Source organism: Neofelis nebulosa, chromosome 4 (genome assembly GCF_028018385.1).
Source record: "Neofelis nebulosa isolate mNeoNeb1 chromosome 4, mNeoNeb1.pri, whole genome shotgun sequence".
Classification (NCBI taxonomy): Eukaryota; Metazoa; Chordata; class Mammalia; order Carnivora; family Felidae; genus Neofelis; species Neofelis nebulosa.
The window spans coordinates 144588455-144602404 of record NC_080785.1 but is presented as its reverse complement, the minus strand read 5'-3'; the positions used below and the strand labels follow the sequence as shown (position 1 = coordinate 144602404).

Sequence of the window (13950 nt, the reverse complement as noted above, 5' to 3'; positions counted from 1 at the left end):
TCTATCTAGGCTCTATGCCCAATGTGAGGCTAGAACTCACAACCCCAAGATCAAGAGTTGCATGCTCTACCAAATAAGCCAGCCAGGCACTCCCTCTATTTCTTTTTAAAGACAAACATGCAGACTAGAAGGGAAGAAAAAGAAAATTAATAAACACCAGGGTAGAAACCTAACAATTAGGGAAACCCCTGTGGTGTGGCAGATACTGATTCTAAATTATTTCCTTATAACAACCTTGTGAAATAGGTGCTATCTTCCATTTTAGTGATTAAAAAACTGAGTTTCTAGAAGTTCAAATTACTTTCTCTAGGCCACTTATAGCTAGAAAATAGCAATCAAGGCTCAAACCCAGTTAGATTCCCTGATTTCAAAGCCTCTGATCTTCCTGTTCTCAAGCCTCCTTAACAGTTTCTTAGATACCAAAGACCAAAGTAAATGACTAAGAAAAAAATGTTAAAAAAAAAAAAGGACCAAATGAGGAATATATGAAATACTAAAACATTTTATATTGCATTATTTGCTCACCTCCATTGTCCCACTGACAAGTTGGTTCCCAATTAAAAAGTATTCTGGAGGAAACTCATGAGTCCTAAGGTAGAATGCTACAATTGAGGAGAAGATTCGGACCATAGTTTCGTCACTGAAAGTATTAATAGAGCAGATGTTGAAATGTCGAATAAAACGAGGAGTGACTGGATTTCTTCCACCACCTGGAGGGCCCATGGCAGCCATCAGCTCTATGTCAACCAATGTGATTTTACTTGTATCCTTAAGGTCATACCTTGAAAGCACATAAAAATTCCAAAGCAATCAGTTATAAGCCAGTAAAGATAGAATGAAATGTTGATCTGCCTAGAAATGTAATCTGATTTTAGCGTCTCTAAAAGAAAGAACCCTAGGGGTACTGGATGGCTCAGTCAGTTGAGTGTCCAACTTTAGCTCAGGTCATGATCTCCTGGTTCGTGGGTTTCAGCCCTGCATTGGGCTTCATGCCTACAGCTCAGAGCCTGGAGCCTGCTTCGGATTCTGTCTCCCTCTCTCTGCCCCTCCCCCGCCTCTCTCTCTCCAAAATAAACAAACATTTAAAATTTGTTTTAAATAAATAAAGGGAAGAACCCTAGAAAATGCTTGGAGTAGAAAAACAAAAATAATTAAAAATATTTTTTTATTTGATATAACATTATATTCCTTTCAGGTGCACAACATAATGATTCCATATTTGTATATATTGCAAAACAATTACCTCAGTAAGTCAAGTTAACATCCATCACTACACATGATGACAAAATATTTCTTGTGATAACTTTCAAAATCCACTCTCCTAGCTACTTTCAAATATGCAATACAGTATTATTAACTATATTCACCATGCTATCCATTACATCCCTCAGACTTACCCATTATATAACTGGAAATTTGTACCTTATGACTCCCTTCACCTATTTCACCCATCCCCCAACCCCTGCCTCAGGCAACCACCAGTCTGTGAAGAGAATGTGTGTGATGTGTGTTTTTTAATGTTTATGTATTTTTGAGAGAGACAGAGTGCAAGTGGGGCAGGGGCAGAGACAGCCAGAGACACAGAATCCAAAGGAGTCTCCACGCTTTGAGCTGTCAGCACAGAATCCAACGCGGGGCTGGAATTCACTGACCGCGAGATCATGACCTGAGCTAAGTCAGATGCTTAACCAACTGAGCCACCCACGGACCCCAGAAGAGAATGTTTTTAAAGCAGTGTCCTATTTCTCCTTCCAGTGACACTGATTCTGTTGCCAAATTCTGGGTATCTATAATGTCCTTTCATTTTACCCTTCCCTTTCCAGTTTGACTCTCTACTTTTTCCTCCCTCACTCCAAATCCAGAAGCACGGATGAGAGATCATTCTTGTTTGTAGCTGGTTATAGGTAGGGTGACCACATATGCCATTTTGCCTAGGACAATTCTGGCTTGTGCTTGCCTGGAGTGATTATTAATAACACTCCCCTTTTGTGCTTAGGAATGTCCCAGTCCGAACAATAAATTATATAGTCATCCGGTTACTTACAGCAAAGTCCTGATTTTGTTTTCGCATCTCAGATCTTATCTTCAGAGCACATAAAGATGCCTAAATAGTACCTGTAATGCTTTTGTTGTGTAAAGAGAGACACAATGGGGGAATAGCAAAGCTCCAAAGAAGTTTTAATCAGAAAGGAATATATAAATGGCTCAACTTAGTTGGAACCAGAGTGAAAATGTGCCTATTTCTAACAGGCAATTAAGTCCTTTAATATTGAAGTTCTTACAAAAAGGGGGCAGGGAATGTGGGAGAAATCTATATAGGCAGTCCTTAGTCTAATAGTACTCCTAACAAAAAGTATGAAAATATGACTTGGTTTTTGGCAACAACCCTAATAACTATCAGTAGGGGGCTTGTTAAATAAATTATGGCAGGATCTACACAACTAAATTGTATTAAAAGCCAATGAAATGAAAAAATAAAAGGCCAATAAAATGAATGAAATAAACAACATGAATAGGTGCTCAAGATAAATTTTTAAGTGAAAATAAGTTATAAAACATTGTATAACATGTCTGTTTTTTAAAATAAAAATGTAGGGGCGCCTGGGTGGCTCAGTCGGTTAAGCATCCAACTTCAGCTCAGGTCATGATCTTGCAGTCTGTGAGTTCGAGCCCCGCATCGGGCTCTGGGCTGATGGCTCGGAGCCTGGAGCCTGTTTCCGATTCTGTGTCTCCCTCTCTCTCTGCCCCTCCCCTGTTCATGCTCTGTCTCTCTCTGTCCCAAAAATAAATAAACGTTAAAAAAAAAATTTTAATAAAAATGTATTTGTATAGAAAAAAAACACCTTGAAGGAATAGGAGTTATCTCCTGGAGGCAGGATTCCAAGGGTCTGTAGTAATAACAAAAATGTATTTCAAAAATATGACTTAGCTTCAACATTAGTCTACCCTTGCCTTTGATTAACAAACAAACAAACAAACAAACGAAAAACCATGCACACTGGGGCCTTAGGGAAGTATATTTAAGAGGAGGGAATGAAGAATTACTAATCCTAACTAAAAAATACAATATCTCACATATTGGAAACTAATCATATCATCATAAAAATGGGATGGAGGGAGCGGAAGAATTATCTATGAAATTGCTGTCAAAACCAAAATGGTTTTGACAAATCTTTCTCAAAGATATGGCAGTCCTATCTCAAAGATATGGCAGTCACATAAAATACAGAAATTTAAAGCAGCAGAGGCATAGGGTGCTGATTATGGTTCCTTAGTTTGAAGCCTACCCACAAATTCTCAGCCCTGGGAGAATGGAACTTTGAAAGATGTAATCTGTAAGTTATTTTCAGTGACTGAAAATAATAGTTGAAAAGGAAAGAGTTTACTACATTATTGAATAAATACATTTCCAATACCGGATTACCCATCCCAGTAATCTAACTCACACGTTCAGAGGACAGAATGTCATCAAAAGGTATAGAAAAGTCTTCTAAAAATTTCTGTAGAGGAAAATCTAAGCAACCATTTTTTTCCATAAATATTGAAAACATGTATTACTTTGATGTGAGTCAAATAGAAAAAGAGAACAAAAATGACTTTAGCATGGCTAATTAAAACTTGAGTTAAATAGTTACCAGTTCCCACAGTCAAAAAATTGTCGTAATAATTCAATAGGAGGTTGAGCTCCGTATTTCTCCAATGCAGGCATATTCATGTCATCTATAAAAATTACACACTTCTTTCCCATAGGTGGTCCAAAAACTCCTTTGCGTCTTTTATCCAATCTAGCCATAATAATATTCTAAAATATAAAGAAGAGTAGTATTTAAAGTCATACTTAACATTAGGGGGGAAAAAAAGAATTTACAGTCTAATTGTATAAGGAAATAATGACAAGAAGCACTCTTGTGTGTTTATATTTATTCATTTTTAGGGTGATATCAAACCTTATATTCAACATCAAAAAGCATTTACTGAAATCCTTCTACGGGCTCAGAATTGTTACATACATACCTATTTATATATTTATATTGCACACAAATGCAAAATATTTTCCTCATTGGATACCCCAACATACCTATTAACTTTAACTTAATGTCTAAAAGCATGAATCTAAATTTATACGACTCTGAAATTAAGGGAATTCTGTAGGCTTAAAACAACAGAAATGAGTCCCATAGGTCAGGTGAGAATGGACACACATGAATTTAGGCATGGATGATTAAAATGGTGACTAGAAAGGGTCTCATGCAGTACTTTAAACTTGGCACAAAGATGGGGATGCCCAGCTGCTAGGTTCCTGTCACCTATTGTCACCTAAGATCATACAAAAATCCACAGTTTGAAAGATCTTTCATGGACAGAGCTTCAGTAGGCAGTAAACACCCTTAGGGACCCTCTAGGAAAGTTTAAAAAGAACAGTTGAAATTTCTTGTTCTCTCTTTCTCTCCCCCGGTGTCTTCTGCAGTTAAGAAATCAACTGTGGCTGGGGCGCCTGGGTGGCAAAGTCGGTTAAGCGTCCGACTTCAGCCAGGTCACAATCTCGCGGTCCGTGAGTTCGAGCCCCGCGTCAGGCTCTGGGCTGATGGCTCGGAGCCTGGAGTCTGTTTCCGATTCTGTGTCTCCCTCTCTCTCTGCCCCTCCCCCGTTCATGCTCTGTCTCTCTCTGTCCCAAAAATAAATAAAAAACGTTGAAAAAAAAAATTAAAAAAAAAAAAAGAAATCAACTGTGGCTTCTTCTGGTGCTTATAAAAAAGGATGACAAAGCTCAATAATTTAGCAATCATGCAAAAATGTTCCTTTGAATGTGGTTCCAACATTATTATGTTGGTGTCCTTTTATGTTTTCAAAATTTATTTGAGAGAGAGTGCACACATGTGTGCGTGAGCAAGGAAGGGGCAGAGAAAGCAGAAGAGAGAGAATCCCAAGCAGTCCCCACTCTAATGTCAGCACAGAGCCAGATGTGGGGATCCATCCCAGGAACCGTAAGATCATGATCTGAGCCAAAATCAAGAGTTGGTTGCTTAACTGATTGAGCCACCCAGGCGCCTCAACTGGGGTGCCTCTTATCCTTTGTTTTTAAATAGGCAAGCTTAAAATAAAAATCAATATTCAACCCCAAAATTTAATTAATACAGATGGGAACATAAATTTTTTAAAAAATGCTCTCTTGAACTTTTGCCTTAAAACTTGTTTTTAAAACCTTACTTATAGGGGTGCCTGGGTGGCTCAGCTGATTAAGCAATTAAGCCCCTGACTTCCACTCAGGTCATGGAGCCCCACATCTGGCTCCCTGCTGTCAGCACAGAGCCCACTTAGAACCTTCTGTTCCCCTCTCTCTGTCCCTCCCCTGCTCCCACTTGTGCTCTTTCTCAAAACTAAATAAAAAATTTAAAAAAAAACCCAGAAACTTACTTATAATGCAAAAACCAAGAGTTCTTTAGTTTTACTTAAATTTATGGAAGATTTACACAGCTGCTCATAATTTATCAAATTGGTTTCCATACAACACCCAGTGCTCATCCCAAAAGATGCCCTCCTCTATACCCATCACCCACCCTCCCCTCCCTCCCACCCTTAATATACAATTTTAAAAACTAATCAAGTAAGGTAAAAAAGTTCATTATTGACCCATGTTTCTGGCTTTAAACTAACCTGAACCTGGTTGGCACTGGTCCGTGCAGAGAAATTAATATAAAAAGGGAAATACTGGTCCTTTTCCAAGTGATTCATTAGTTTATCCTTCACATACACTGATTTTCCTGTACCGGTTGGACCCACAAAAAGCAATGGCCTTTATGAAAACAATGAACATATCATTTGAAAGGGAAAAAGACAGAATAACATTTTTACTGAAGAAGGCTGAAATTGGTTGCAAACTTAAATAATCAAATCACCTTCATCTAAAAATTCATGTTTTAATCATGTAAGACTGGAAAAAAAGTGAGGACTGGCACACACTTCGTTTACTGTTACTGAGACTTTAATAGTATCAAACTATTATTTGGACAGATGTAACATTACTATATGCAAAACCACTCATAAACAAGTAATAACATGCTTTGCTTTTCAGAAAAGAAAGCTAAAGCTTGTCTCCTCAGAAAAGGGATGTATTTTTGTACTTTCAGTTGGAGTTACGGGCAAGCGGGTGCAATGTGGAAGAGACTAATAAGGTGAGACATTAAGACAGGATTAGGCTGTTTCACTGTTAGTAAAAACTAGGTGACCATGAAGTCTAAAGCTAATAGTGATATATACCTCTTAACCAGATTTTAAAATCTAAAATAGCATTTTAGAATAGCCTTTAGAAACATTTGTCTAAAGCGCCACGTCAGGCTCTGTGCTGACAGCTCAGAGCCTGGAGCCTGCTTCAGATTCTGTGTCTCCTTCTCTCTCTGACCCTCCCCCACTCAAACACTGTCTCTCTCTCAAGAATAAATAAACATTAAAAAATTAAAAAAAAAGAAACACTTGTCTAAAAGTAAACTCTAAGGAGTTCTCAATTCAGTGGGGCCTCAAGCAGAGTTTCTCATTCTTTTTTTTATTTAATGTTTTATTTATTAGAGAGAGAGAGTACAAGTGGGGAGGGGCAGAGAGATAGGGGAACAGAGGATCTGAAGCAGGCTCTGTGCTGACAACAGAGAGCTGGATGTGGGGCTCAAATCCATGAACCTGAGCCAAAGTCAGAAACTTAACTGACTAAGCTACCCAGAAGCCCCAGGGTTTCTCATTCTTGAGTGATCATAACTAATTTAAAAAGGAAAAAAAAAAATCCTATGTCCACAGAACTGTGGGGAATCACAGTGGAAATCTTGTTTAGAATTAAAAATTAAATACCGACACTCTGAGTGATAATTTGGCACCCCACAATACATAAAGACAAACACAAGGATGGATGCTAAAGCTGAGAAGCAGTGTCCTGTTGTACACGGTCATCTAAGGGACCCAAATTATGCTAATATTAATTTTAAAAATTATCACTGAAGCACCATAAAATTAAAGTTCTTTTAGAACTACAGTGGCCCATACAGGCACAAGAACAGACACTCAGATCAATGGAACAGAATAGAGAACCCAGAAATGGACCCACAAACATATGGCCAACTAATCTTTGACAAAGCAGGAAAGAATATCCAATGGAATAAAGACAATCTCTTCAGCAAGTGGTGCTGGGAAAACTGGACAGTGACACGCAGAAGAATGAACCTGGACCACTTTCTTGCACCATACACAAAAATAAACCCAAAATGGATGAAAGACCTCAATGTAAGACAGGAAGCCATCAAAATCCTTGAGGAGAAAGCAGGCAAAACCTCTTTGACCTTGGCCGCAGCAACTTCTTACTCAACCCGTCTCCAGAGGCAAGGGAAACAAAAGCAAAAATGAACTATTGGGATCTCATCAAAATAAAAAGCTTCTACACAGCGACGGAAAAATCAGCAAAACTAAAAGGCAACCAACAGAATGGGAGAAGATATTTGCCAATGACATATCAGATAAAGGGTTAGTATCCAAATCTATCAAGAACTTCTCAAACTCAACACCCAAAACACAAATAATCCAGTGAAGAAATGGGCAAAAGACATGAATAGACATTTCTCCAAAGAAGACATCCAGATGGCCAACCGACACATGAAAAAATGCTCAACATCACTCATCATCTGGGAAATACAAATCAAAACCACAAGGAGATACCACCTCACACCTGTCAGAATGGCTAACATTAACAACTCAGGCAACAACAGATGTTGGCGAGGATGCGGAGAAAGAGGATCTCTTTTGTGCTGCTGGTGGAAATGCAAGCTGGTGCAGCCACTCTGGAAAACAGTATGGAGGTTCCTCAAAAAATTAAAAATAGGGGCGCCTGGGTGGCGCAGTCGGTTAAGCGTCCGACTTCAGCCAGGTCACGATCTTGCGGTCTGTGAGTTCGAGCCCCGCGTCGGGCTCTGGGCTGATGGCTCGGAGCCTGTTTCTGATTCTGTGTCTCCCTCTCTCTGACCCTCCCCCGCTCATGCTCTGTCTCTCTCTGTCCCAAAAATAAATAAAAAACGTTGAAAAAAAAATTAAAAAAAAAAAAAAAAAAAAAAAAAAAAAAATTAAAAATAAAACTACCCTATGACCCAGGAGTTCCACTACTAGGAATTTACCCAAAGGATACAGGAATGCTGATTCATAAGGTCACACATACCCCAATGTTTACAGCACTGCTATCAACAATAGCCAAAGTATGGAAAGAGCCCAAATGTCTACCAATGGATGAATGGATAAAGAAGATGTGGTATATATATATATATATATACAATGGAGTATTACTCAGCAATCAAAAAGAATGAAATCTTGCCATTTGCAACTACGTGGATGGAACTAGAGGCTATTATGATAAGCAAAATAAGTCAGTCAGAGAAAGAGAAATATCATATGACTTCACTCATATGAAGACTTTAAGATACAAAACAGATGAACATAATGGAAGGGAAGCAAAAACAATATAAAAACAGGGAGGGGGACAAAAACATAAGAGACTCTTAAATATGGAAAACAGAGGGTTGCTGGAGGGGTTGTGGGAAGGGAGACAGGCTAAAAGGGCAAGGGGCATTAAGGAATCTACTCCAGAAATCATTGTTACACTATATGCTAACTTGGATGTAAATTAAAAAAATAAATTAAATAGAAATTAGAAAAAAAAAAAAAAAAAAAAAAAGAACTATGGTGGCCCCTGAAACTTCATCTACATGTTTCAGTCTGAGTAACACTTGCCTTATAGACAACTATTTGTTAAAAAAAATTTTTTTAATAAAATCCTGTTCTTGGGGCACCTGGGTGACTCAGTTGGTTGAGCATCTGACCTCTGCTCAGGTCATGATCTCACAGTTTGTGAGTTTGTGTCCCACCTCGGGCTCCATGCTGACAGCTCAGAGCCTCGAGCCTGCTCTGTATTCTGTGCCTCCCTCGCTCTCTGCCCCTCCCCTGCTCATGCTCTGTCTCTCAAAAATAAACAAACATTAAAAAAATTAAAAAATAAATAAAATAAAATACTGTTCTTAACTTGGGGCCCAGGACCAATGGAAGAAATTCCTAGCATTCAGAGAATCTGTGAACTTGGATGACAAAAAAGTTGTATCTTTGCTTTTACTATCCTTAACTAAAATGGAGCAATTGTATCAATAGTACCTGTGTCTTTGTCACCAATAGAAATCACAGATAATATTCTAAATATTACAATGGTTACAGGTATCTCAAAAATATCACTTATGCTTATTACTTCTTCAAAATTGTGATGGGCATCAGACTCACTGCTAGATCATCGATCTTAATGTGTTAACAAACATGAATTACAGAAACATAGGTCAAATTTGTTCAATATTTTAGTAAATGTATTTCAATATGTCCTTTCCTTCACAATTTTGTACTTGTATGTATTCATTTAAAAGCATTATTCTAAAAAATAATAAAAACATTTTAAAAAAGCATTATTCTGACAAATGGTTCATGGCACAAAAGGGGAAAAGAATTCTTATACTAGGATATCCCCAGAATTGGCAAGTGCCTTCCGTTCCTTTTTCTTTTCAATATTAGCCTCTACGTGTAAAATTTTAACAAATAAGCACTGAGTAATGTATAGAAGTTTTGAATCACTATATTGTAAACCTGAAACTAACGTATAACACTGTATGTTAATTATACTGGATTAAAAAAATGTTTAATCTAACAATAGAAATAATGTACCTCACGGGCTATTTTTTTCTGTTTCTTCTTTAATTAAAAAGATAAAATTGTCACAAAATTCACGTAAAAACAGGTTCTTCATCAAAAACAAATAAACCATGACATTCATGCACACTATGTAAGCTTGTCTCATTTAAATAGCATCAATGATAAATTATGCCTAATGTTTTAAAAGAAAAATAACTACAGAAATGTTATTAAGAAAGTTGGTATGAATATGCCTACAGTACAGACTAGACTTTTGATCAGTTTCCTGTCCTCTTCTTTGATGGGCTCTTCTGATTTAAGTCTGAGATCTCCACGTTCATCTTAAGCTGTGAAGAACTAACTGGCATAGGACATACTTGAAAAATTCTAAGTGGGAGGTTGTGGATCATAGTGTGTCTGATACTCAGGAGCATATTGAACTTGTGAGTAGAATGCACGCCTTTCACCAACTGCAACTGACTTTTAGTCTGCTGTTACAAATACAAGAAATATAAAGTGGTTTATGAGGCAACAAATATGGCGGGTAATTTTCTGGAGTAGGCAGGAGAAAAACCTAGATTCTAGGTTTACCACTAGTAACAGAGGTCACTGCTAGCATGTCAATTAGTCCCCGAGGGTCTCCATTATCTGAAAATGGATTACCTTTAAGTTTACTTCAAAAATCCTATGATCCTATTAGAATGGCACTGTTATATTTAAAATGCATTTTCATAAGAATTTCTTACTTTGCATAGGTAATACTCAAATCCATTAGAAATGTATATCTAATTGTGTCCATTGTAGGGACTATTATATCTTGAATCTTGACATGTTTTTCTCCTAGATAAGCACTTTTAATTAATTCATTCCAGTGGACCCAGCGACCTCGGTTCTTCAACTACAAGAGAACATAAGTTTTAAAATAGAATCATGCACTTGATATCTGAAAGTCTCTTTTTAACATACTGTTATCATATTCGCTTTTAAAAACCCTAGTCTATCATAATAAAAACTTTCTGTAAGAATAATTCATCTAAAATAACATGACATTTTATAGTCATGAAGTAGATTAATAAGCACCTATGAATCCACCACCCTATTTAAGAAACACACATTTATCTTTGGATTAATTATCCCCCTGCTTCAGTGCTATGGCTGGCATTGAAAAATCTTTTCCTGTTTTCCAGCAAATTGTGTATGTATATGGTATGTGTCTGGATGGTGGTAATTTTCCAAGTTTGAGTGTATATGTCTTTAGTAATTCATATTCTTATTTTTTTTAGGTTTTAGCTTTTATTTTTATCAAAGTTACATATGCACATATTTTAGAGTTAAAACTTTTACAAAGGTTAAGAAAAAGAGCAGTTTCCCACTCTCGTTTTCTCCTCTCCAGTAGCAACCACCTTTGCCTCTTTAAGCTGGACATTTTGGGATTCACCTCCAACTCAAAGAATCTAATTGTGTGATCATCTCTTGATTTTTTAGTTTTAGAGATTTTTTTTTTTTCACTTCCCACTATGACTAATGAAGATGAAACTCTCTCTCTCTCTCTCTCTCTCTCTCTCTCTCTCTCTCTCTGGCCATATTCTTAAAATTCTATATTAGCATGGTGTTGGGGAAAGATTTCCACACTAGTAGTCAGGAGAGCTGGATTCAAGTCCTGGCTCTGCTAGCCACTCACCTTTCTAGGCATGCTTCTCTATCTATAAATCCCGAGATTTAGTTAAAGTTGTAACAAAGCCCTCCACAGATCGTATGTCTCTGAAGTAAAATTTGCATGAATCAAATGATTATTCAGGTGCTTGCTGTTTAAAAGAATCTTTTTGCAAATTATTATTTTTTAATGTCCATTTATCCTTGAGAGAGGAAGAGAGAGAGCAAGTGTGGGGGGAAGAGGCAGAGAGAGAGAAAGAGAAAGAATCCCAAGCAGGCTCCACACTGTCAGCACAGAGTCTGATGTGGGGCTCAAACTCATGACCTGTGAGATCATGACCTGAGCCAAAATCAAGACTCAGACACTTAACCGACTGAGCCACCCAGGCAACCCGTAAATTATTATTTTTAAGTGGAGAAAATATATTTAACTTAAATCTGAAATTATAAAATATCTTTAAAGAAAGTTATCTACACTGTCCACAAGTTAAAGGAGGAGAAGCTAAAGAGAAGGGACTAAAACACCAACCACAGGGGTCAAAACAACTAGGAACCCAGTTTTGCCTGCTGACCCAAGACTTTGTGTTTTGTAACTTACCATACCAAGCATTTTATATCATACCTCATACATGTAGTCATAGACTAGGCCTTTTTCATCAAAGTGGCATTCCCATTTACCCACAGAGTCTGGCACCGGGTTGTTTACGTCTCTTCCCATTATGATTAACCGTAGGAAGTTGTCAAAAACAATCCGACCCTCTGTATCACAACTCCCTCCAATGGACCAAATCAAAGAAAATACGAAGGAAGCCTGTTGGTTAAAAAATTGTTTTAATTTAAACTAATAATTTAAAATAAATTTCTCACAAATTAACTAAAATTTTACATATTAAGGAGGCCTGGTTAACATATTTAGAAAGGGTCAGATGTCCAGGTAAAGTGGAATGGAGCACAGTTAAGTCACAGAGAGCGTTATTTCTCTAGCACTATCTATCTAAATTTAAAATGTCCATGCCAAGTGATCTAGGAATTTCTCTTTTAGGAGTTTATCCTTGAATATATTACCACCTGTCAAAATGATGTATACATAAGAATATTTACTGCAGCACTGCTGGTGACAGCCAAAGATAAGGAGCGACCCAAATGTTCTTCAATAGGGCTCTATTTAATTGGATTATGCTATGCATATTGGAATACACGCAGCTGTTTAAAAAGGTAACTCAATAAGTATACAGATATGGGACAATCTCTAAGGTATATTGTGAGAAAAGGTACAAATCTGCATGCATAGTATGTTAACATGTGTAAAACATGTATTCACATAAAAGAGAGTATGGATCAAATACCTCCGGCAGGCTACTTAAGGCAGGTAATGGTATTTGCCTTGAGAATGGCTAGGGCACTAGTATGGATAGAAAACCTGCTTTTGCCTTTTGAATTTTACTCTAGGTACATGCCTTATCTAGTTTAAAAAATCTATCAAATTTATATATATTTTCAAGAGAAAAATTTTAACCAGGTATCAATTTATAGTAGTCTTTTTTTTTTTTGAGGGGGAGGCAGAGGGAGAAGGAGAGGAGGCGGGGGAGGGGAGGAGGGGGAGGGAGGGAGGGAGAGAGAGAGAGTGGGAGAGAGAGAGAGAGAATATATCTTAAGTAGTCTCCATACTCAGCACAGAGCCAGACTTGGGGCCAGATCTCACGACTGTGAGATCACGACCCGAGCCAAAATAGTCAGATCCTTAACTGACTGAGCCACCCAGGCACCCCAATTTATATTAGTCTTTAAAAATGATTCTAAACCATTAAAAAAAAATAAAGGGAAGTTAGGCTTACCAACAGAATAAAACTTTTAAAAAATGTATATATATATATATATATATATATATATATGTATGCACACACACATACACATATATACACATATACATACATATATACATATACATATATACCATGAAGGTTATACAGGTGAGCTATTCATAAAATACTTTTAATTTATAAGCAGGTAACATTGATAGGTATGGAACAATATTAAAAACTAGTTCTGTAAAAGGCAGTTTCAAACTTTGGGAGACAAAAGGGGATACAAATAAATTATGCTTCAAACATGTCTGTTCTATTTCTTCTAATAAAGGTGAAAGGAGAGGAGGAAAGGAGGGGATGCTGAGCAGGAAACCCTGGAATGTGAGGTGACGGAGGTAGAAGATTTTCTGTGGCAACGAGCTGAAGGGAAAGCAATGGAAGGGAACCACTCTTACCACAGAGCAGAAGAGAAGGTAGACTCAGTAGAGAAGATGAAGGTATTTCCAAATAAGGTGTCAGATGGTAAGAGAGCACAGAGCAGGGAAGAGAACAAAACCTATTCCCTTGGCTCCCTCAGAGTCCTGTTCTCTGGCCTTCTCTGACTCCTCCCTAACTACGTTCTCTATGGATCCTACTGGCCTCACCCCCACTAGTTGGATGCCTATTTCTGGTCTCTTAGAACCAGCTTGTAGCAGCCTACATCCTGGCTTCACCTTAAGACAAAATTAATTCACTAAATTGATACTGGATTAGTATTAAGTCACCGTATTAAGTGTTTATCAAATTATGATCTTTCATA

The 13950-nt window shown here is 37.4% G+C and overlaps 1 protein-coding gene across 4 annotated transcripts in view; it reads right to left on the bottom strand.

Annotated features, from left to right (window-relative positions):
* DNAH12 (dynein axonemal heavy chain 12) overlaps nucleotides 1–13950 on the bottom strand; it is a 214949-nt gene that overhangs the window by 106726 nt on the left and 94273 nt on the right. For all 4 annotated transcript variants that reach the window (XM_058726464.1, XM_058726466.1, XM_058726467.1 and 1 more), the window contains 5 exons: nucleotides 11969–12157; nucleotides 10440–10591; nucleotides 5656–5794; nucleotides 3636–3802; nucleotides 526–781 (listed from right to left, as the gene is read on the bottom strand). In XM_058726464.1, the coding sequence (XP_058582447.1) occupies nucleotides 526–781; nucleotides 3636–3802; nucleotides 5656–5794; nucleotides 10440–10591; nucleotides 11969–12157 (903 nt within the window). The remainder of the gene's footprint in view (nucleotides 1–525; nucleotides 782–3635; nucleotides 3803–5655; nucleotides 5795–10439; nucleotides 10592–11968; nucleotides 12158–13950) is intronic.